A 26,419-nucleotide genomic window follows, 5' to 3' on the forward strand; every position below is an offset into this window, starting at 1 on the left:
AATGTATATTTGTGAATGTTGAGATGTTATATTGGTTTCACTGGTAAAAATAAATAATTGAAATGGGTATATATTTGTTTTTTGTTAAGTTGCCTAATAATTATGCACAGTAATAGTCACCTGCACACACAGATATCCCCCTAAAATAGCTATAACTAAAAACAAACTAAAAACTACTTCCAAAACTATTCAGCTTTGATATTAATGAGTTTTTTGGGTTCATTGAGAACATGGTTGTTGTTCAATAATAAAATGAATCCTCAAAAATACAACTTGCCTAATAATTCTGCACTCCCTGTATATATATATATATATATATATATATATATATATATATATATATATATACACACATACATACATATATACATACATACATATATACACACATACATACATATATACATACATATATACACACATAAATACATATATACATACATATATACACACATACATACATATATACATACATATATACACACATACACACATACATAGATATATACATACATGCATACATATATACATACATACACACATAAATACATATATACACATATACATACATATATACAGTGAGTGCAAGTTTCTTTGTTGCTGTATACCTAATTTCACTAGCACCCTGGCAGTTGTGAATAAGTGATAGTGCACATCTCTGCTAACGAACGTACATATATACATATATACATACATACATACATGCATATATTTATACATATATACACATACATCGTCTGGGGTTGTCATGTTCCTTGTTCAGAGGAGAATTGCCTGGTATTTCGGGGCTGGACTGACCTTACTTGGCGGGATCAGACTGATATACTTCAGGAAAGTTTTCTTCTGTGAAAAGCACACTGGTCTAAAAGAAGCTGCCTCCGGGTGGTAAATCGCCATAGAACAAGCCACTGAGCTGTTGTTTGTTCCTGGTAGAGCGCTTCTCTCTTTGTATGCAAATTATTATAACCCTGGGGAAGTCTCCCTATGGGTGATGGGGGAAACCAGACGTGGACTCCTTGTCCAGTGTGCTTAGAGGAATGTGGCTGCACCTCACTGACGAGGCCCATAGGAGGCCGAAACGATCGTCTGGGGTTGTCATGTTCCTTGTTCAGAGGAGAATTGCCTGGTATTTCAGGGCTGGACTGACCTTACTTGGCGGGATCAGACTGATATACTTCAGGAAAGTTTTCTTCTGTGAAAAGCACACTGGTCTAAAAGAAGCTGCCTCCGGGTGGTAAATCGCCATAGAACAAGCCACTGAGCTGTTGTTCGTTCCTGGTAGAGCGCTTCTCTCTTTGTATGCAAATTATTATAACCCTGGGGAAGTCTCCCTATGGGTGATGGGGGAAACCAGACGTGGACTCCTTGCCCAGTGTGCTTAGAGGAATGTGGCTGCACCTCACTGACGAGGCCCATAGGAGGCCGAAACGATCGTCTGGGGTTGTCATGTTCCTTGTTCAGAGGAGAATTGCCTGGTATTTCGGGGCTGGACTCACCTTACTTGGCGGGATCAGACTGATATACTTCAGGAAAGTTTTCTTCTGTGAAAAGCACACTGGTCTAAAAGAAGCTGCCTCCGGGTGGTAAATCACCATAGAACAAGCCACTGAGCTGTTGTTCGTTCCTGGTAGAGCGCTTCTCTCTTTGTATGCAAAATATACACATACATACATACATACATACATATATTTATACATATATACACACATACAGTACATACATACATATATCTATACATATATACACACATACATACATACATATATTTATACATATACACACATACATACATACATACATATATTTATACATATATACACATACATACATACATACATACATACATATATTTATACATATATACACACATACAGTACATACATACATACATATATTTATACATATATACACATACATAAAGACTAAATTTAGGGGGCGTGAGAGAGTAGGTAATATTGCTAATTTGCTTTGAATGGTGCCACCCTTATAGTAAATATAAAATATATAGTCAAGATAGAAAAAAAATACCAGGGTATGTGAGATTACCCTAGAACAGCAAGGGAATAAAAGGCACACATAAAAGACTTTCAAAAATTTATTAATAATAAGTTCCCAAAAACACATTTAAGTATATAGCGATATCTTATCTGTCAATTTCAGTCACCACTACAGACAGCAAAATCTAAAACATTTAAAGTGCACTGAGACCTAATTCTTTCCCTATACTATAGATCACAAAAAGACATCATAAACAGTAAGGGGTTAACCAAAAAACTTATGTTTATAGCGAATTGTACAAAAATCTAATGTTTATAGGACATTTATGATAAGTAGGCAAAATACATGTGATACATATGGCTGCAATCCAAACAGAGGTGAACTATGTTTTGTATCAAAAAGCGCTTTTTTCACTCTTTGTATGTACCAGGGAATCTCCTCTTAAGGCAAATAAATGTGCCGCAATTAGTATTGCTGGATTAAGAGTCTCTAGCAAGTGTAGCAATTCAGTTGGAAAACACAGCATATACGGCATATACTTAGCTTAAGTCCTCCGGTTTTTGTTGTTTCCACTTGTCTTCAGCTTGCAAGCACCTGTGATGATTACTTGGCGTGTGACGTCAGCAATAGTGGGAGTGGTATAGCGTCACCAGGGACTGTGAGTGGCTGTAGACAGGAGGATCCAGTTGAATCGAATTTGCATCGTATATTCACCTATCGTATAGGCACAACTTTCATTGCACTCCAATAGCACACTCCTCAAACCACTTACTCCACTGTCGGAGTCACACCAGAAGAATTCGTAGCTCACTTGAAATGTACAGCTGCATGTATAGAGCCAAAATGTCTCTGAAGAAACATGAGATTCAGGGAAAAGGTCTAGACAGGTGCACTAGAAATCCTGGCCCACGGTACATTCAGCAGGTACCTGGGTTCTCATAAACACATAGTGCCAACGCACGTTTCTCCCCCACCTCCAGTATGTGTTACAGGGGATCATCAGGGCATATACACATACATACATACATACATACATACATACATACATATATACATATATTTATACATATATACACACATACAGTACATACATATATCTATACATATATACACACACATACATACATACATATATTTATACATATATACACATACATACATACATACATATATTTATACATATATACACATACATACATACATACATACATACATACATACGTACATACATATATTTATACATATATACACACATACAGTACATACATACATACATATATTTATACATATAAACACATACAGTACATACAAATAATTACCTTCACATTTCTTTTCTCTGCTATACCTGTGCATTAAACTCCATTGTTTTGTTGCTGCTGTTATATTTTTGTGATTGCACACAGAGTAGCAACCAGTCAACCAGTCCTGCATTTTTCAGATATTCCCTGTTTAGGAGCCGTGTCCACTGTTCCTTCTTTTGGACTTCCTTACTATAAATGTTTCAATTTGACTTTCTGACTGCTCACCCATGATTTTTGCCCACGCTGCCTAGCCCATGACATCTGAATAATGCCCCTTGAATACTGCTACTCCCTCGGAGATAACTCCACTCACAGATCACCCTGATTACACCTCCACCCCTCAGTCTTTAGGATATCTCAGACCTGCATTCCTCATAATCACCTCTTCAGGTTTTCTTGAAGTTATTCAGTTTTTCAGAAGTTATGTTGTCAAATGAATTTCTTATTGTACAAATGTAAACTCTTCACTCTTCTATTTTTGGTTCCTCATGACTTATTCTCTCTGCATTGTCCCCTTATAACTAACACATGCTCTCAGTTCTGTTTTTGTAGATCAGAGGGAATTTCCAATTTTTTTTCCAAAGTGTTTAACAAAACTCACACACTCCACCCCATTTATTTGTTGGTTCCCTATTCTTTGTTGTGCTTTCAGGCACCTGCGCTCCAGTCTACTTTTTTGTGATTGCTCAAGGCTTGTGCTGCCTGAGTCCTTTCTTTGTTGCTGATGCAGTAGTATTTATGTTGGGCGCACCAGTTACCCTTTAGTCATCCTCAGCACCTGAAATTATCGTGTTTACTACTTTATGACCCAAAGAATAGACTTGGCTCTATACATACTTCACATTTAGGAGTTGCATTTCTTACCGGGTATTCCTCTACATCATAGTTGAAATACCCAACAAAACTGTTTTGCTCCATCTGTGTGAGACAATTTTTATACTTAACAAAACACTAAAGCCATAATGAATAATGACTTCATTACTGTGTCATCATTTACATAAGCCCTCTGAACCCCCCTCTCTACATTTTCCAAGGCAAATATGGTCTCTTGAAACCAGTATAGAGGGTGTTACATAGGAAGAACTACAGGAAGGATATAATAGACAAAAATATTATGATTAGTGAATAATATAATGAAACAATAATTGAGTACAATGAAACAATAATTGAGTACAATGAAACAATAATTGAGTACAATGAAACAATGATTTAGTTATATGAAACAATAAGTAAAGCTACTAAAGTAGTTTAGGTTGAATAATAGGTATAGTTAATAGGACAAGGAGTATCTATATACTACTGTTATGTAGAGTAATAAGGGGAGCGATATGGAGAGGATATGGAAAGCAAATTAATTTATTATAGTAGAGACTAATAAGATATATCTGTATACATGCACTGTGAATGTGCTATCTCTGCAGAAGTTTTAGGTTAGGGATACTTGTTACCATATTGACTAGAGCATGGGATACATTTTGTTTCTGGAAATAAAGACTAAATTAAACTAAGAGTCTATATTATGCTCTTTATAGCATTTACAATCAGACAGCTAAGGGAGGGGAGAGAATAGCCAAAGATCACATGACTAGCTGGTACTGAAAAATGCCAAAGAGCACGGTGTCTTGAGGCAGAGAGCTGAGGAGTCCAGATTGTTAGCATTCCTTCTCTGTTGTTGCTATTGTAGGGTAAGATGTCTACAGGAATTATATAAAGTGAAAGGCTTTTTTAGGGGATGGTTATAATGAGCAACAGGAGAAGTTACAAAGCGACAGTTTGCAAAGCAATAAGATGACAGATATAGAGATATATGTGTCAACAACAGGGGCTACATGCCGAGAGCTTATTGAAGGTATAATACAGTGAGCCTGATATTCAAAACCTTGCCTGCATGGAGAGAAACCACACAAAATCTTTGTGATTTTTCTTTAGACCTTGTATTGTAATGTAGGAGTCTCTGTTTCACATAAAGAACACTACATAGCAACATAATCATTTCTCAAGATAAAATTTGTGTTTCAAGGACCTTACCATACTGATGAGACTTCCTAGAACATCTTGCCTGAGTTGTGAGGTTTTGAATATCAGGCCAGTAAAAGAAAATGTAACAATCCTAAAATATATAGCTGCAACTCTCAAGATAGGTGGTGTTTCCTAGCAAGAAGGCACAAAAGCAAATACAAGAAAATCTGGTTTTAGCACTTCGCAATTGCTGATGTAGCAGCAGAAACATAACTGTATCTCAGTGTATTTAACATATCTTCCATATCAAACCATATCTCCTGGTCTATCACCTCTATCCCTGCTCTGTATTTTCAGGGAAGGGATTTCACAAGATTGGTTGCCGCAGAACAAGACAGAGAGTCTTATAGCAGTAGTGGGTCACAGAGCCAGGTTAAGTGCATAGACTGCAATAAAGTACTTTCAATCACAACAGTTAGCAGCTGTAAGGATGATACATGAGTCTACTTTGCCTTGATCAAGGGATACGACATTCCACGCTATTCGTGCCTTCCTAACACCAACGATAAAATACCAAGATGCATTTTTTATGAGTGGTAAAGCTTTTAAGTTGTAGCTTTTGAACAAAGAAAGTGAGTCTGCAGTTATGTTTTTTTAGCGCTCCATCCTTAGATCTGTTTATCGTCGTCAATAAATCTGTATTTTTTTTACAAAAAACAAAGTAAATAATACAGATTCTGGTTTTATTCCATTATTCTTAAAATTCTTTTCTTTATCTTTTTTTTCCCCTTGTTTTTTTTTGTTTTCTTTAACCCTTTGAGTGCTAAGAACTTTTCCCCCTGGGTGCTAAGCACATTTGAGGATTTTTTAAATTTTACATTTTTTAAAATATTTTTTTTTTACTTTTTTTCTTTTCTTTTTAGATCCCCAAGACTTATACCATTGGAAAGGTTAGGCGATTACCTTTCCAACGGTGGGTCTTGGGGGTCTGTAGCTGCTTAGATGCCTGAGATACAGGCTTCTAAGCAGCATGCCCCCTTTCCCTATATTGTCCTTTGTTATTTTTAAATAAAGTTGTGCGCATGATGTCACCGTGCAAAACGGAAAGCCCCGGCGATGCCTGTCACTCTACAGGCATGATCGCCGGGGTAGGAGCAGGTGGGAGCCCCCAGATCTCCCTCAAGGTGGGAGAGTGCTAGCGACGGCTCTGAGCCGTCGTTAGCACCTGAGTGAGAAACTCTACGACGGCTCAGAGCCGTCGTTAGCACTCAAGGGGTTAAGATTTACAATAACCGGCTTAGATTATTAGATTTTAGGAATAAATATTAATCAAACAGATGTACTTTTAACTTATTTAAACCCTGCACATTGGAAAAATCTTAAATTTGATACATTTTAGAAATGTAGTTTCGTGTTTGCAGATTTAATTTATTAATTTTGGAAATGCTCAGAGATTTTGAAGTAAAATTGGCTATTAGTTATGTAAAATTTGGGGGAAAAACATTTTGGATCACATAATTTTTTATAGATTGTAAAGAAGCTGGAGTATTTACAATTATTTTAGTGGCAAGGAATTTAATATAAAAAAGTGTAAGAGCAGACAGGAACCTTAGCTAGTTGAATGTTTTAATTATGTTAGTGGAACCTATCACCGAGATTACGAGTTTTGTGGTAACAGGGGTGCGTTGCTAACGCACAGTTTTCCCTCACTGCTCACCTAAAGTAACGCTGGTATTACTTTTCTTTTTTAAACCCGGCGTTATACGTAAAAAGGTGAGCGTAGAGCAAAATTTAGCTCCACATCTCACCTCAATACCAGCGTTGCTTACGGTAGGTAGCGATGAGCTGGCAAAACGTGCTTGTGCCCGATTTCCCCATAGGAATCAATGGGGCAGAATCGGCTGCAAAAAAGCAGCATTCAGCTTCTAATGCAGCCCCATTGATTCCTATGGGGAAACAAAAGTTATGTCTACACCTAACATCCTACCATGAACCCCGAGTCTAAACACCCATAATCTTACACTTATTAACACCTAATCCGCCGCCCCCGACATCGCTGACACCTACATTATATTATTAACCCCTAATCTGCCACTCTGGACACCGCCACCACCTACATTACCCCTATGAACCCCTAATCTGCTGCCCCCAACATCACCGACACCTACTTTTTATTTATTAACCCCTACTCTGCCACCCTCAATGTCGCCACCACCTACCTACACTTATTAACCCCTAATCTGCCGACTGGACATCGCCGCGACTTTAATAAATATATTAACCCCTTAACCGCCGCACTCCCGCCTCACAAACACGAGTTAAATTTTATTAAACCCTAATCTGCCATCTCTAACATCGCCGACACCTAACTACATTTAATAACCCCTAATCTGCCACCCCCAACGTCACTGCTACTATATTAAATTTATTAACCCCTAAACCTAAGTCTAACCCTAACCCTAACACCCCCCTAACTTAAATATAATTTAAATAAAACAAAATAAAATTACTACAATTAAGTAAATTATTCATATTTAAAACTAAATACCTATAAAATAAACCCTAAGCTAGCTACAATTTAACTAATAGTTACATTGTAGCTACCTTAGGATTGATTTTTATTTTACAGGCAACTTTGTATTTATTTTAACCAGGTACAATAGTTATTAAATAGTTATTAACTATTTAATAACTACCTAGCTAAAATAAATACAAATTTACCTGTAAAATAAACCCTAACCTAAATTTCAATTACACCTAACACTACACTATAATTAAACTAATTACCTAAACTACCTACAATTAATTACAATTAAATAAAATAAACTATAGTATGAAAAAAAAACCACTAAATTACAGAAAATAATAAAATAATTAAAAAAAATTAAACTAATTACTCCTACTCTAATCCCCCTAATAAACTAAAAAAGCCCCCCAAAATAATAAAAATCTCTACCCTACACTAAATTACAAATAGCCCTTAAAAGGGATTTTTGTGGGGCATTGCCTCAAAGTAATCAGCTCTATTTCCTGTAAAAAAAAAAGACAATACCCCCTCAACATTAAAACCCACACACCCAACCCTACTCTAAAACCCACCCAATCCCCCCTTAATAAAACCTAACACTAACCCCTTGAAGATCACCCTACGGTGAGACGTCTTCACCCAGCCAGGCACAAGTGGTCCTCCAGAGGTGCAGAAGTCTTCATCCAATCTGGGCAGAAGAGGTCCTCCAGACGGCCAGAAGTCTTCATCCAGGCGGCATCTTCTATCTTCATCCATCCGGAGCGGAGTGGGTCCATCTTGAAGCCAGCCGACGCGGAGCATCCATCCAGACCGACGACTACACGACAAATGACGGTTCCTTTAAATGACGTCATCCAAGATGGCGTCCCTTGAATTCTGATTGGCTGATAGGATTCTATAAGCCAATCGGAATTAAGGTAGGAAAAATCCTATTGGCTAATGCAATCAGCCAATAGGATTGAAGTTCAATCCTATTGGCTGATCCAATCAGCCAATAGGATTGAGCTTGCATTCTATTGGCTGTTCCAATCAGCCAATAGAATGCGAGCTCAATCCTATTGGCTGATTGGATCAGCCAATAGGATTTTTCCTACCTTAATTCCGATTGGCTGATAGAATCCTATCAGCCAATCGGAATTCAAGGGACGCCATCTTGGATGACATCATTTAAAGGAACCATCATTCATCGTGTAGTCGTCAGTCTGGATGGATGCTCCGCGTCGGCTGGCTTCAAGATGGACCCACTCCACTCCGGATGGATGAAAATAGAAGATGCCGCCTGGATGAAGACTTCTGGCCGTCTGGAGGACCTCTTCTGCCCGGATCGGATGAAGACTTCTGCCCCTCTGGAGGACCACTTGTGAACAGCTGGGTGAAGACGTCTCACGGTAGGGTGATCTTCAAGGGGTTAGTGTTAGGTTTTATTAAGGGGGGATTGGGTGGGTTTTAGAGTAGGGTTGGGTGTGTGGGTGGTGGGTTTTAATGTTGGGGGGGTATTGTCTTTTTTTTTACAGGTAATAGAGCTGATTACTTTGGGGCAATGCCCCGCGAAAAGCCCTTTTAAGGGCTATTTGTAATTTAGTGTAGGGTAGGGATTTTTATTATTTTGGGGGCCTTTTTATTTTATTAGGGGGATTAGAGTAGGTGTAATTAGGTTAAAAATGTTTTAATTATTTTATTATTTTCTGTAATTTAGTGGGGGTTTTTTTTCGTACTATAGTTTATTTTATTTAGTTGTAATTAATTGTAGGTAATTTAGTAAATTAATTTAATGATAGTGTAGTGTTAGGTGTAATTGTAATTTAGGTTAGGGTTTATTTTACAGGTACATTTGTATTTATTTTAGCTAGGTAGTTATAATAACTATTGTACATAGTTTAAATAAATACAAACTTGCCTGTAAAATAAAAATAAACCCTAAGCTAGATACAATGTAACTATTAGTTATATTGTAGCTAGCTTAGGGTTTATTTTATTGGTAAGTATTTAGTTTTAAATAGGAATAATTTATTTAATTGTAGTAATTTTATTTCGTTTTATTTAAGTTAGGGGGGTGTTAGGGTTAGACTTAGGTTTAGGGGTTAATAAATTTAATGTAGTAGTGGCGAAGTTGGGGGCGGCAGATTAGGGGTTAATAAATGTAGGTAGGTGTCGGCGAAGTTAGAGATGGCAGATTAGGGGTTAATAAAATTTAACTTGTGTTTGCGAGGCGGGAGTGCAGCGGTTTAGGGGTTAATATATTTATTAAAGTGGCAGCGATGTCATAAAACTTTTATTTAAGTGTTTGCGATGTGGGGGGGCCTCGGTTTAGGGGTTAATAGGTAGTTTATGGGTGTTAGTGTACTTTTTAGCACTTTAGTTAAGAGTTTTATGTTACGGCGTTAGCCCATAAAACTCTTAACTACTGACTTTTAAATGCGGTATCAGTCTTGACAGAAGAGGCTGTAACGCTCACTTCTTCCAAGACTCGTAATACCGGCTTTATGCAAGTCCCATTGAAAATATAGGATATGCAATTGATGTAAAGGGATTTGCGGTAAGCTCGAGTCGCGGAATAAAAGTGAGAGGTACACCTGTACCTGCCAGACTCGTAATACCAGTGGGCGTTCAAAGGAGCGTTGGGACCTCTCAACGCTGATTTTTAAGGCTAACGCAAGACTCGTAATCTAGCCGTTTATTTGTAGAACTCATTACCTAAGGAGGTAGTAATTGCCAATACCTTAAATACATTTAAAAATGCTTTAGATACATTTCTGGCAAGAAACAGAATTTAGGGATATGATTGGTCATGTTAAATTGGTCATCTTTTTAATGGGATTAATTTAAGATCAAATGGAGCTTTTATTGTAAGTATATTAAGATTTGTATAGGTTGAACTCGATGGACTGTCATTTTTAACCTCATCTACTATGTTACTAGATACCAATGTTTAAAGTAAATTGATACAGAGTATAATATTAAGAGATTTTTCCATAAATGGTTATATTATTCAACTGTACCCTGATGGTGTCCAAAAGCAATTTATTTACCCATTTAGGATTCCTGAAAAGTTTGGATTGACTTTTTTAACACCATCTTTAATTTCTTTAGCGATGATAAAGCTTGATATATATATATAATTTTTTCTTATTCTTCCTATAATTTTTTGGGTATGAGAGGGCTGGAATAGAATGAAATAACAGGAGTTTGAGTTAACCATATTATCTTTATAAAAAATATGAAACAATAAATTAACTTGTATTATTTATTATTGTTGAGAGTTAAATTCTTTTTTTTTCTCGTTTATATTTTGATGAAACCTTGTATTGTTTCCATTGCTTTGTATCAAACCCTAAATCATAAAAAGGTTTACTTTTGGTTTGTGGTAATAATATTAGTGTAAAATCACTAAACCTTTGTGTTAATTTAATTAAAATAGACTTGTTTCCTTACAATCCCCCATCACAATTGTGTACTGACTATAATAACGTTTATTAAATGTAATCACAATTGTGTACTGACTATAATAAAGTTTATTAAATGTAATCACAATTGTGTACTGACTATAATAACGTTTATTAAATGTAATCACAATTGTGTACTGACTATAATAACGTTTATTAAATGTAATCACAATTGTGTACTGACTATAATAACGTTTATTAGATGTAATCACAATTGTGTACTGACTATAATAAAGTTTATTAAATGTAATCACAATTGTGTACTAACTATAATAAAGTTTATTAAATGTAATTACAATTGTGTACTGACTATAATAAAGTTTATTAAATGTAATCACAATTGTGTACTGACTATAATAAAGTTTATTAAATGTGATTACAATTGTGTACTGACTATAATAAAGTTTATTAAATGTAATCACAATTGTGTACTGACTATAATAACGTTTATTAGATGTAATCACAATTGTGTACTGACTATAATAAAGTTTATTAAATGTAATCACAATTGTGTACTAACTATAATAAAGTTTATTAAATGTAATTACAATTGTGTACTGACTATAATAAAGTTTATTAAATGTAATCACAATTGTGTACTGACTATAATAAAGTTTATTAGATGTAATCACAATTGTGTACTGACTATAATAAAGTTTATTAAATGTAATTACAATTGTGTACTGACTATAATAAAGTTTATTAGATTTAATCACTGCATTACAAAATATCTGTATACAGAATGCTTTTTTTTAATTGTTTGTTTTTTTAAAGAGCTTTAAACTGTAAACAAATTTTCATTATTTTCTTTCATGGTTTTGATAGATCACACTGTGTTAAACAACTTTCCATTTTACATACTTCTATTGTCTAATTGGCTTTATTCTGTTTGTATCCTTTATTGAAGGAGCTGCAATGAACTACTGGGAGCTATCAGATTCAAGTTCAATCCAATCGGCTGAACCAATCAGCCAATCGGATTGAACTTGAATCTGATTGGCTGATTCAATCAGCTAATCAGATTTTTCTACCTTAATTCCGATTGGCTGATAGAATCCTATCAGCCAATCGGAATTCGACGGACGCCATCTTGGATGACGTCATTTAAAGGTACCTCATTCTTCGTTCAGTCTTCGTGCCGGATGGATGCTCCGCGGCGGTGGAGCGAAGAAAGAAGATTGAAGATGCCGCTTTGCTTGAAGACATCGCCGGATGGAAGAAGACTTCACTGCCGCTTGATTGAAGACATCGCCCGAATGGAAGAAGACTTCACTGCCGCTTGATTGAAGACATCGCCCGGATGGAAGAAGACTTCACTGCCGCTTGATTGAAGACATCGCCCGGATGGAAGAAGACTTCTCTGCCGCTTGATTGGACATCGCCCGGATCGGATGAAGAGTTCTGCCCGGCTGGGTGAAGACAAGGTAGGGAGATCTTCAGGGGGGTAGTGTTATGTTTTTTTAAGGGGGGTTTGGGTGGGTTTAGAATAGGGGTATGTGGGTGGTGGGTTGTAATGTTGGGGGGTGGTATTGTGTTTTTTTTTTACAGGCAAAAGAGCAGAATTCTTTGGGGCATGCCCCCACAAAAGGCCCTTTTAAGGGCTGGTTAGGTAAAAGAGCTGTGAACTTTTTTAATTTAGAATAGGGTAGGGAATTTTTTTTATTTTGGGGGGCTTTATTATTTTATTAGGGGGCTTAGAATAGGTGTAACTAGCTTAAAAATCTTGTAATATTTTTTTTATTTTTTGTAATTTAGTGTTTTGTTTTTTTGTAATTTAGTTTAGTTTATTTTATTGTATTTTAGTTTAGATATTTGTAGTTTATTTAATTTATTGATAGTGTAGGTGTATTTGTAACTTAGGTTAAGATTTATTTTACAGGTAAATTGGTAATTATTTTAACTAGTTAGCTATTAAATAGTTATTAACTATTAATAGCTATTGTACCTAGTTAAAATAAATACCAAGTTACCTGTAAAATAAATATAAACCCTAAAATAGCTACAATGTAATTATTAATTACATTGTAGCTATCTTAGGGTTTATTTTATAGGTAAGTATTTAGATTTAAATAGGAATATTTTAATTAATAATATTAATATTAATTAGATTTATTTTAATAAGAATTTAGTTAGGGATGTTAGAGTTAGATAGGGTTATTATATTTAATATATATATAATATAATAATGATATTAACTATATTAACCCTAATATAATTAGGGTTAATATAGTTAATATATATAATATAATAAAGTTATTAACTATATTAACCCTAATATAATTAGGGTTAATATAGTTAATATAGCTGGCGGCGGTGTAGGGGGATTAAATTAGGGGTTAATATTTTTAAAATAGATGGCGGCGGTGTAGGAGCTCACTTTAGGGGGTAGGTAAGGTAGATGGCAGCGGGGTAGGAGCTCACTTTAGGGGGTAGGTAAGGTAGATGGCGGCGGGGTAGGGGGCTCACTTTAGGGGGTAGGTAAGGTAGATGGCGGCGGGGTAGGGGCTCACTTTAGGGGGTAGGTAAGGTAGATGGCGGCGGGGTAGGGGCTCACATTAGGGGGTTATAGATTTAATATAGCTGGCGGCGGGGTCCGGGAGCGGCAGTTTAGGGGTTAATACATTTTTTATTGTTAGGATAGTGAGGGGGGATAGCGGATAGAGGGTTAGACGTGTCGGGCTATGTTTGGGAGGTGTGTTAGACAGTACGGGTGATTTCATAACTTAGTCAGGTTTTGTAGCCGCCGGCAGTTTCTAAAGTGCCGTAAGTCACTGGCGACTCCAGAAATTTGTACTTACGCAGATTTCTGGACATCGCTGGTTTGTCAGACTTACGGCACTTTAGCTTCTAACGGCGCTGTATATAGAATAGCTCGAGTTGCGAGTTGAAACTGCGGGCGGCGGGCGTTCCCTCGCTTGCGCCGCAAACTACGATCTTTATCGGATTGCGCCAGTAGTTAGCCAATCAGAAGAGACAAATGTGTGCAGGCACCAATCAGCAGCTATTTCCCCCTAGTGTAGGATATGCGCATATTCTTTTTCAACCAGGGATACCAAGAGAACGAAGCACATTTGAAAATAGAAGTAAATTTAAAAGTGTCTTAAAATTATATGTTCTATCTGCAAGTTTAATTTGAATTTCCTATTCCTTTAAAGGGACAGTCTAGTCAAAATTAAACTTTCATGGTTCAGATAGATCAAGCATTTTAAAACAACTTTCAAATTTACTCCTATTATCAATGTGTCTTTGTTCTCTTGCTATCTTTGTTTGAAAAAGAAAGTATGTAAGTATAGGAGCCAGACCATTTTTTGTTCAGCACCTGGGTAGCACTTTCTGATTGGTGTCTAAATGAAGCCACCAATCAGCAAGTGCTACCCAGGTTCTGAACAAAAAGTGGACCAGCTCCTAAGCTTACATTCAAATAAAGATAGCAAGAAAACAAAGAAAAATTGATTATAGGAGTAAATTAGAAACTTGCTGAATTATAATAGTTTAGTTTTGACTAGACTATCCCTTTAAGGACAAATCACTTGTGTGCAGCATGTACAGATCTTCTGAAATCCCAGGAATGCAGTTTTGCATCTTGGAGGGAGAGGAGCAGAATAACTACAATTTTCAGATTTAAATGACCATAAAAGCAGAATGCACTGCAAACTTTTGTTTTCACTGTATATATTTTTTATATAGAAATGTAGTGCTTGATGTTTAATGCCACTTTACATCAGATACCGTACGCCACTTCTTTTCTCTCTCTGCCACCTCATAGGCGGCGAGATCAGTTGCTCACATTCTAGTGACATTGGTTACCCAAAGCAGGAAGTGGCAACAATTCTCTTGTGCAATATTAGACTTGCGAGTGATGATTGCAGGCGGACAGGCTGATTCTATAGCAAGAGGTATTAGCAGCACAATATTGTGCTTGTTATGTTTCTCTATAGATCGCTAGTCAGGTCACATTTCCAGAAGGACACAAATAATAAAACAAACGTACAAATAAAGACTACATGACCTTAATATTTATAGCTTGGGGAAGAGAAGGAAGTGATATAAAGTACAAGCCCTAAGATATATTACAGGGCTTGATAAAGTGCAGGGGATGACTTATTTCAGAACAAGAGGTCGTGGCCCCAGCTTGGATAGAAGCAGTTTATAATTTGTGTAAGCGCTCCTTTATAGAAAAGGTGATTAGTTCATAACATGGACTTTCAATATAGATAGTAAGGTCTGGTATTTGCACACGGCTATTATTTTATTTGCAAATGGATCTTTTTTATGTTTTAGCAAATTAACTTAAAGGGACATGCCACCCACATTTTTTCTTTTATGATTTAGAAAGAGAATGCAATGTTAAACATCTTTCTAATTTACTTATATTATCTAATTTGCTTTATTCTCTTGATATTCGTTGATGAAAAGCATATCTAGATATGCTCACAAGCTGCTGATTGGTTGCTGCACATAGAAGCATCATGTGATTGGCTCACCATGTACATTGCTTTTTCTTCAAATAAGGATATTTAAAAAATGAAGCAAAATAAATGATGGAAGTAAATTGTAATGTTGTTTAAATTTGTATTCTCTAGCTGAATCATGAAAGAAAGATTTTGGGTTTAGTGGCCCTTTAAGGAAAATGAAGTGGACAAATAAACATGTTCCTAAAACTAAACAATTACATTCAGTTTTGTGTGTACGTTAAAGGGACACTGAACACAATTTTTTTATTTCATTATTCAGATAGAGCATCAATTTTAAGCAACTTTATAATTTACTCCTACTATCAAATTTTATTTGTTCTCTTTGTATCTTTATTTGAAAAAGCAGGAATGTAAGCCATTTTTGGTTCCTGGATAGAGCTTGCTGATTGGTGGGTACATTTAGCCACCAATCAGCAAGCTGTACCCAGATGCTGAACCAAAGATGGGCCAGCTTGTAAGCTTACATTCCTGCTTTTTCAAATAAAGATTTCAAGAGAACAAAGAAAATTGATAATGGGAGTAAATTAGAAAGTTGCTTAAAAATGCATGCTCTCTCTGAATCACGAAAGAAAGAAAATGGGTTCAGTTTCCCTTTAAATTGTTATTGTAATAGGGTCTATAAAACATATTGTTCTGTACAATGTAGGTAAAGAACAAGACAAAAGATAACTGCTATGGTGTCCTGCATATATGTTCTGCTTATATTATTCATGGTGTCCTGCATATATGGTGTCCTGCATATATGTTCTGCTTATATTATTCATGGTGTCCTGCATATATGGTGTCCTGCATATATGTTCTGCTTATATTATTCATGGTGTCCTGCATATATGTTCTGCTTATATTATTCATGGTGTCCTGCATATATGTTCTGCTTATATTATTCATGGTGTCCTGCATATATGTTCTGCTTATATTATTCATGGTGTCCTGCATATATGTTCTGCTTATATTATTCATGGTGTCCTGCATATATGTTCTGCTTATATTATTCATGGTGTCCTGCATATATGTTCTGCTTATATTATTCATGGTGTCCTGCATATATGGTGTCCTGTATATATGTTCTGCTTATATTATTCATGGTGTCCTGCATATATGGTGTCCTGTATATATGTTCTGCTTATATTATTCATGGTGTCCTGCATATATGGTGTCCTGTATATATGTTCTGCTTATATTATTCATGGTGTCCTGCATATATGGTGTCCTGCATATATGTTCTGCTTATATTATTCATGGTGTCCTGCATATATGGTGTCCTGTATATATGTTCTGCTTATATTATTCATGGTGTCCTGCATATATGGTGTCCTGTATATATGTTCTGCTTATATTATTCATGGTGTCCTGCATATATGGTGTCCTGCATATATGTTCTGCTTATATTATTCATGGTGTCCTGCATATATGTTCTGCTTATATTATTCATGGTGTCCTGCATATATGTTCTGCTTATATTATTCATGGTGTCCTGCATATATGTTCTGCTTATATTATTCATGGTGTCCTGCATATATGTTCTGCTTATATTATTCATGGTGTCCTGCATATATGCTCTGCTTATATTATTCATGGTGTCCTGCATATATGTTCTGCTTATATTATTCATGGTGTCCTGCATATATGTTCTGCTTATATTATTCATGGTGTCCTGCATATATGGTGTCCTGTATATATGTTCTGCTTATATTATTCATGGTGTCCTGCATATATGGTGTCCTGTATATATGTTCTGCTTATATTATTCATGGTGTCCTGCATATATGGTGTCCTGTATATATGTTCTGCTTATATTATTCATGGTGTCCTGCATATATGGTGTCCTGCATATATGTTCTGCTTATATTATTCATGGTGTCCTGCATATATGGTGTCCTGTATATATGTTCTGCTTATATTATTCATGGTGTCCTGCATATATGATGTCCTGTATATATGTTCTGCTTATATTATTCATGGTGTCCTGCATATATGGTGTCCTGCATATATGTTCTGCTTATATTATTCATGGTGTCCTGCATATATGTTCTGCTTATATTATTCATGGTGTCCTGCATATATGTTCTGCTTATATTATTCATGGTGTCCTGCATATATGTTCTGCTTATATTATTCATGGTGTCCTGCATATATGTTCTGCTTATATTATTCAGCACTTTTGTAATTGCTAAAAAGTCATTCAAAGAAAACAAATAACTATTTACAATAAATTATAACAATAAAATCCAAATCAGTGGCTGTTTCCTCTCTGGACCAGCAGTACACTGCAGGTCCCAAACATAATGTCTACCCATCTGCACGGGTTAAATACATAGTAGAGCAGGGGGGGAATAGTGGGGGAATTACAAGGTCATTTTTTTGACTATAAGAGCCTTTAAAACAAATTCCAAAATAAGTAGATAACTTAAGCTTCTCTTATTGCTAAAAGACTGCCCCTAACTTTAAGAAGCACGACAGCGTTTTGCATTTAGCTCATATTAGTATGAAACACAAGCAGAAAATAATCACTAAACAAACGTTCATTACTTACTTAGCTGTTCATTGTTTCATTACAAACTACCAAGAAGCTCACTGGCTGAAAAGAAAAACTACCAGATCTCTATAGATAGACAGCAGCACACAAGCTTTTCGGCGTATGAACATTACATAATACAATGCAAGACTAGCTAACTACATTCATTCATTAACCCTTTGGCTGCTAAGCCATTTGCCACCTGGGTGCTAAGCTGGATTTGAGCTTTTTTTTTAATATATATATATATTTTACTTTTCTTTCAGATCCCCAAGACTTATACCGTTGGAAAGGTTAAGCAATTACCTTTCCAATGGTGGGCCTTGGGGGTCAGTAGCTGCTTAGATGCCTGAGATACATGCCCCCATTTCCCTATATTGTCCATTGTTAATTTTAAATAAAGTTGTGCGGTGACGTCATCACGTCATTGCGCGTGATGTTACCACACAAATCGTGAAGCCCTGGCGATGCCTCTCACTATTCAGGCCAGATCGCCAGGTGGGAGTAGGTGGGAGCCCCCAGATTACCCACAAGGTGGGTGAGTGCTAGCGACGACTCTGAGCCATCGCAAATTGTCACAGTCAGCCATCGTTAGCACTCAAAGGGTTAAATAATGAAAAAAGTTTACTCCCTTTAAAGAATTTGTTTTTTCTTGGGCTGTTTTATGTTAAAGGGACAGTCAAAACCAGAATTTTTGTTGTTTAAAAAAGATAGATAATCCCTTAATTACCAATTTCCCAGTTTTGCATAATCAACACAGTTATAATTATACACATTTTACCTCTGTAATTACCTTATATCTATAATCTAAGCCTCAGCAGATTGCCCCCTTATTTCAGTTCTTTTGACAGACTTGCCTTTTAGCCAGAGCTGTCTGCATGGTAAATTCACGTGCATGAGCTCAATGTTATCTATATGAAACACATGAACTAATGCCCTCTAGTGGTGAAAAACTATCAAAATGCATTTAGATTAGAGGCGGCCTTCAAGGTCTAAGAAATTAGCATATGAACCTCCTAGGATTAGCTTTCAACTAAGAATACCAATAGAACAAAACAAAATTGGTGATAAAAGTCAATTGGAAAGTTGTTTAAAATTACATGCCCTATCTGAATCATGAAAGTTTGACTTGACTGTCCCTGTAACTTACAACAGAGATTAATTGTTAAAGGTACAGTCTACTCCAAAAAATGTTATTGTTTAAAAAGATAGATAATCCCTTTATTACCCATTCCCCAGTTTTGCACAGCAAACACTGTTACATTAATATACTTTTTAACTGTTTGATTACCTTGTATCTAAGCCTCTCTTGACAGTTATCTGATCACATGCCTATATATTATCTAGTGACTTGCATTTTAGCCAATTACTCATAAATAACTCCACGGGCATGAGCACAATGTTATCTATATGGCCCGTATGACCTAGCAGTCTCCTGTTGTGAAAAGCAAATAAAAAAGCATGTGATAAGAGGCTTTCTGTAGTGGCTTAGAAACCGGCAGAAATTTAGAGGTTTAACTGTTATAAAGCATATTAATATACAGTGGGTATCGAAAAGAATCACCCCCCTTGAAAATAATCACATTTTGTTGCTTTTCAGCCTGAAATAAAGACAGACGCAGTGTTTGTTTATCCAGTTGTAATTACTCAGTGCAACTTATAAAATCCAAATGAAAGATATAACACCAACATGTCAGGCAAAAATAAAGACAATTCAAAAACAGAATCACTGAGTTGAAAAAATAATCACACCCTCCTAAAATTACTTGTAAACTCAATCAGGTGTAACTAATTACCTTCTCAGCGGCACACACAAAGCCATTTGACCTTCAACTATGATCAGCTGTGGGCACATTGATTAGCTCAGCATGAAAAGAGCTTTCCTGGAGCATCTTAGTCCCTGATAGTGCAACTGAAGCAAACAATCAACTATGGGTGGCAAGGCACTGTCAAAAGATCTCCAGGATAATGTTGTGGACAGGCACAAGTCAGGAGATGGATACAAGAAAATATCAAAGGCTTTATCAATGCCTAGAAGCACAGTGAAGTCTATTATTAAGAAGTAGAAGGTATTTGGTACAACACAGACCCTCTCTAGATCAGGACATCACTCCAAACTAGATGAAAAACCCAGAAGGAAACTGGTCAGAGAGGCTACCAAGAGGTCCACAGCAACTCTGAAGCAGTTGCAAGAATGTTTGACAAAAAGTGGTCATTGTGTGCATGTGACAACAATATCACAAATGTGGCTTGTATGGGAGGGTTGCAAGAAAAAAGCCACTCCTCAAGAAAGGCCACATGCAGTCACGACTGAGCTTTGCCATAACACACCTAGGAGATTCTGAGGCCACATGGAAAAAGGTGTTATGGTCAGATAAGACTAAAATTTAATTATTTGGCCTCAACACCAAACTATATGTCTGTAGGAAATACAATACAGCTCACCATCCAAATAGCACCATACCTACAGTAAAGCATGGAGGTGGTAATGTCCTGTTATGGGGATGTTTCTCTGCAGCAGGCACTGGAGCACTTGTCAGGAGAGAAGGAATAATGGATGGGGCAAAATACCATCAAATTCTTAAAGAAAATCTGCTGCCCTCTGCCAGAAACTTGTCAATGGGAAGAAGGTTTACCTTCCAATATGACAATGACGCAAAGTAAAAAGCAAAACAAATCACACAGTGGTTGAAGGAGAAATAAGGTGAATGTCCTTGCATGGTCTAGTCAGAGCCCAGACTTAAACCCCATTGGATATCTGTGGCATGACTTGAAGACTGCAGTTCACAAACGGTCACAAATGTAACGGAACTGGAGCAGTTCTGCAAAGAAGAGTGGGCAAATATTGTCTAGATGTACAAAGTTATTAGAGACATATCCCAACAGACAAAAGGCTGTAATTAAAGCAAAAGGTGGTTCAACAAAATACTGACACAAGGGGGTGATCCATTTTGCAACGCAGTGATTCTGTTTTTGAATTGTCTTTATTTTTGCCTGACATGTTGGTGTTATATTTTTTACTTGGATGTTATAAGTTGCTCTGAGTAATTAAAACTGGATAAACAAACTGTGTCTGTCTTTATATCAGGTTGCAAAGCAACAAAATGCGATTATTTTCAATACCCACTGTAACAATGTTGGTTGTGCAAAGCTGGGGAATGGGTAGTAAAGGTGTTAGCTATCTTTTTACACAATAACAATTTTGTTGTTGACTGTCCCTTTAATGAGACTCTTTTCTATACAGCTCTGCACATGGGGAGAACTAGAAACTGCTGAGCCAGTGTTTAGTTTTATCTATGCCTCTCCTTACCCTGGATATCAGCTCTCCAACCATACCGGTCCAGGTGCCGTTCAGTTCTGGAACTCCGTAGACTCCATCAGCAACCAGGCGGATTTTATAGTTGAAGTGCAGAATCTTGGCTAGCTCTTTTAGCATATCCATGCAGAAGCCCTCATATCGGTCGTTACCATCGAGCTCCTGGTGATTTGCCTTTAACATCAAGTATGGGTTTTCCTGAAAGAAACTGGTTCTGTTCATTACCTTCATTCTCTGATACTTGGCACATCTAATTAAATGGTCCCTTTTTCTTTCCTTATTCTCTCTAATTCATTCAACGGTTGTCAAATTTATATGAATGTTAGGAGTAATATTAGTAGCCAACCACACATGTTTAGGATCCAATTAAAAAATTAATAAACAAATTTACGTAGAATCATTTTGGGCTAGATTATAAATGGAGTGCAAAATATCACTTCTGCAAAAGCGATATTAGCGCTCCAGTTAATAATATAAGCGCATGAAAATGTGCGCTGGTATTACAAGTTAGGTGCAATGTAAATGTGACCCCACATTCGCAGTGCACGGAAGCTTTGTGCTCACAAGAGCGGCATGAGAACTGGCAAGGCAAAGGGGGGTAAGTCACGCAGCAATGGGCAGCAGATTGTAAAAATAAATGTATATGCTATATATGTAGATATGTATGTGTTAATATGTGTACAGACACTTATTAACACATAAATATATATGTATACATTCATATACATATAGATTTACAGAGAACACACAGTTCCCATAGATCACTATGAAAAGGCACTTTTCAGTGCCATTTGTTTTTCTAACACCCCACAGCCGCCAACTTTAACTTTTTTTTTTTTTAAATATGCTACATTCTTTTTTAATAATAAAAATATACATTCTTTATTTTAGGGGCAATTAGGGGTTATTTTGAGGTCTGACCTCTGGTTTATTTTCTAAGCGCTAATTGCTACCACGAGCTTGCGGTAGCAACAACCAGCCACTTGTAATGGCTGATTATTTATTGCACCCCCGTAAATGGGAAAATTTGCCAGTTTAAGGGCACGCAATAAATTAGCGCTCCACTTGTAATCTAGGCCTTAATACATTTAGAAATTGTAGAGAGATAGATACCAACACAACACCAATTAGAGTCCCACAGTGAGAACTGCCAAAACTTCCCAATATATATAGAAAAATACAGAAAAGTGGTCTCAAATAATGTAAAAAAATCCTCTTTATTGGGTTACATGGGTTAAGATCCAAACAGCCACAGCATTTTGGGATATCGCATGACTAAGGGGCGTTACCCTTAAACTTTGTGGCTGTTTGGATCATATCCCATGTAACCTAATAAACAGGACTTTCCTGCATTTTTGGAGACCACGTTTCTTTATTTTTCTCTTAATACATTTAGAGTCAGAAGTAAAATTCTAGGAGCTTTTGCTCTCTGGATGTTGCTAGTATTTGTCAATCCTTGATTTAAATATTGTATCATCTTGATATATTGTGATAAAAACATGTTTGTTTTTTAAACAAAATAATTTATAGCTTTTTTTTTCTTTTCTCTGATCTTGTCACTCTCTAGTATTTATATGTAAGCAAGGCTAACAATAAATCCATTCAAAGACTGGATTATACTAAAAGGAATAGGTGATGCAGCCTTTGATTGGTTGTATCTTTCTGTCTTATTTACATAAAATAATGTGTTGAATATGGGGTCATTTTCAATCAGGTAAAGATATAGGGCTAGATAACAAATGGCACTAATTGTTGGGCGTGACCGATATCGGCTTTTTGCTTGCGTTGGAAATAGTGCGCATATTACAAGTTGAAAGTAAACATGAGAGCGCAATTGCATTTTGCGTTCATAGGGTTTTCATGACTGAGACCCTCGCATAAAGGGTTGTGTGTTAAAAAAAAAGTTACACTGAACACAATCGCCTAGATTTAGAGTTCTGCATTAGCCGTCAAAAGCAGCGTTAAGGGGTCCTAACGTTGCTTTTGGCCGTCCGCTGGTATTTAGAGTTGGCCAGGTAAAGGTGTACCGCTCACTTTCAAGCCGCGACTTTTCCGTACCGCAGATCCCCTTACGCCAATTGCGTATCCTATCTTTTCAATGGAATCTTCCTAACGCTGGTATTTAGAGTCTTGGCTGAAGTGAGCGTTACACCTCTACCGACAAGACTCCTAACGCCCATGGAAAGGCTGTAGTTAAGAGCTTTATGGGCTAACGCCGGTATATAAACCTCTTAACTACAGTGCTCTAAAGTACACTAACACCCATAAACTACCTATGTACCCCTAAACTGAGGTCCCCCCACATCGTCGCCACTATAATAAATATTTTTAACCCCTAATCTGCCGACCGCACATCGCCGCCACCTACATTATCCCTATGAACCCCTAATCTGCTGCCCCTAACATCGCCAACACCTACATAATATTTATTAACCCCAAATCTGCCCCCCCCCAACAACGCCGCCACCTAACTACAAGTATTAACCCCTAATCTGCCGACCGGACCTCGCCGCTACTCTAATAAATGTATTAACCCCTAAAGCTAAGTCTAACCCTAACACCCCCCTAAGTTAAATATAATTTTAATCTAACAAAATAAATTAAAACTTATTAACTAAAGTATTCCTATTTAAAACTAAATACTTACCTGTAAAATAAACCCTAATATAGCTACAATATAAATTATAATTATATTGTAGCTATTTTAGGATTAATATTTATTTTACAGGCAACTTTGTATTTATTTTAACCAGGTACAATAGCTATTAAATAGTTAATAACTATTTAATAGCTACCTAGTTAAAATAATTACAAAATTACCTGTAAAATAAATCCTAACCTAAGTTACAATTAAACCTAACACTACACTATCAATAAATTAATTAATTAAATAAATTACCTACAATTACATACAATTAAATAAACTAAACTAAATTACAAAAACAAACAAACACTAAATTCCAAAAAATAAAAAAAGATTACAAGAATATTAGGCTAATTACACCTACTCTAAGCCCCCTAATAAAATAAAAAAGCCCCCCAAAATAATAAAGGTCCCTACCCTATTCTAAATTAAAAAGTAATCAGCTCTTTTACCAGCCCTTAAAAGGGCTTTTTGCGGGGCATTGCCCCAAAGTAATCAGCTCTTTTGCCTGTAAAAAAAAATACACACACCCCCAATATTAAAACCCACCACCCACATACCCCTACTCTAACCCACTCAAACCCCCCTTAAATAAACCTAACACTACCCCCCTGAAGATCTCCCTATCTTGAGTCGTCTTCACCCAGCCGGGCCGAAGTCTTCATCCAATGGGGCAGAAGAGGACATCCAGACTGGCAGAAGTCTTCATCCTATTCGGGCAGAAGAGAACATCCAGACCGGCAGACATCTTCATCCAAGCGGCATCTTCTATCTTCATCCATCCGGAGCGGAGCCATCTTCCTCCCAGCTGACACAGATCCATCCTCTTCAACCGATGCCTACGTGCCGAATGAAGGTTCCTTTAAATGACATCATCCAAGATGGCGTCCCTCGAATTCCGATTGGCTGATAGGATTCTATCAGCCAATCGGAATTAAGGTAGAAAAAAATCTGATTGGCTGATTCAATCAGCCAATCAGATTCAAGTTCAATCCGATTGGCTAATCCAATCAGCCAATCAGATTGAGCTTGCATTCTATTGGCTGATCGGAACAGCCAATAGAATGCAAGCTCAATCTGATTGGCTGAATGGATCAGCCAATCGGATTGAACTTGAATCTGATTGGCTGATTCAATCAGCCAATCAGATTTTTCCTACCTTAATTCCGATTGGCTGATAGAATCCTATCAGCCAATCGGAATTCAAAGGACGCCATTTTGGATGACGTCATTTAAAGGAACCTTCATTCGGCGAGTAGGCGTCGGTTGAAGAGGATGTATCCGCGTCAGCTGGGAAGAAGATGGCTCCGCTCTGATCCGGAAGGATGAAGATAGAAGATGCCGCTTGGATGAAGATGTCTGCCGGTCCAGATGTCCTCTTCTGCCCGGATAGGATGAAGACTTCTGCCAGTCTGGATGTCCTCTTCTGCCCCATCGGATGAAGACTTCGGCCCGGCTGGGTGAAGACGACTCAAGGTAGGGAGATCTTCAGGGGGGTAGTGTTAGGTTTATTTAAGGGGGGTTTGGGTGGGTTAGAGTAGGGGTATGTGGGTGGTGGGTTTTAATGTTTGGGGGGGTTGTATTTTGTTTTTTACAGGCAAAAGAACTGATTACTTTGGGGCATGCCCCGCAAAAAGCCCTTTTAAGGGCTGGTAAAAGAGCTGATTACTTTTTAATTTAGAATAGGGTAGGGACCTTTATTATTTTGGGGGGCTTTTTTATTTTATTAGGGGGCTTAGAGTAGGTGTAATTAGCCTAATATGTAATATGTAATCTTTTTTTATTTTTTGTAATTTAGTGTTTGTTTGTTTGTTTTTTGTAATTTAGTTTAGTTTATTTAATTGTATGTAATTGTAGGTAATTTATTTAATTAATTTATTGATAGTCTAGTGTTAGGTTTAATAGTAACTTAGGTTAGGATTTATTTTATAGGTAATTTTGTAATTATTTTAACTAGGTAGCTATTAAATAGTAAATAACTATTTAATAGCTATTGTACCTAGTTAAAATAAATACAAAGTTGCCTGTAAAATAAATATAAATCCTAAAATAGCTAAGATATAATTATTCGTTATATTGTAGCTATATTAGGGTTTATTTTATAGGTAAGTATTTAGTTTTAAATAGGAATACTTTAGTTAATAAGATTTAATTTATTTCGTTAGATTAAAATTATATTTAATTTAGGGGGGGTGTTAGGGTTAGGGTTAGACTTAGCTTTAGGGGTTAATACATTTATTA

General features: G+C 36.5%; 1 protein-coding gene across 1 annotated transcript in view; it reads right to left on the reverse strand.

The window, feature by feature from the left end:
• Positions 1-26,419, reverse strand: part of GRIK4 (glutamate ionotropic receptor kainate type subunit 4) — a 777,161-nt gene that overhangs the window by 194,893 nt on the left and 555,849 nt on the right. Inside the window, exon 11 of the mRNA XM_053691193.1 lies at positions 21,529-21,732. Within this exon, the coding sequence (XP_053547168.1) occupies positions 21,529-21,732 (204 nt within the window). The remainder of the gene's footprint in view (positions 1-21,528; positions 21,733-26,419) is intronic.

The sequence above is a fragment of the Bombina bombina genome, chromosome 8, assembly GCF_027579735.1.
Source record: "Bombina bombina isolate aBomBom1 chromosome 8, aBomBom1.pri, whole genome shotgun sequence".
NCBI lineage: Eukaryota > Metazoa > Chordata > Amphibia > Anura > Bombinatoridae > Bombina > Bombina bombina.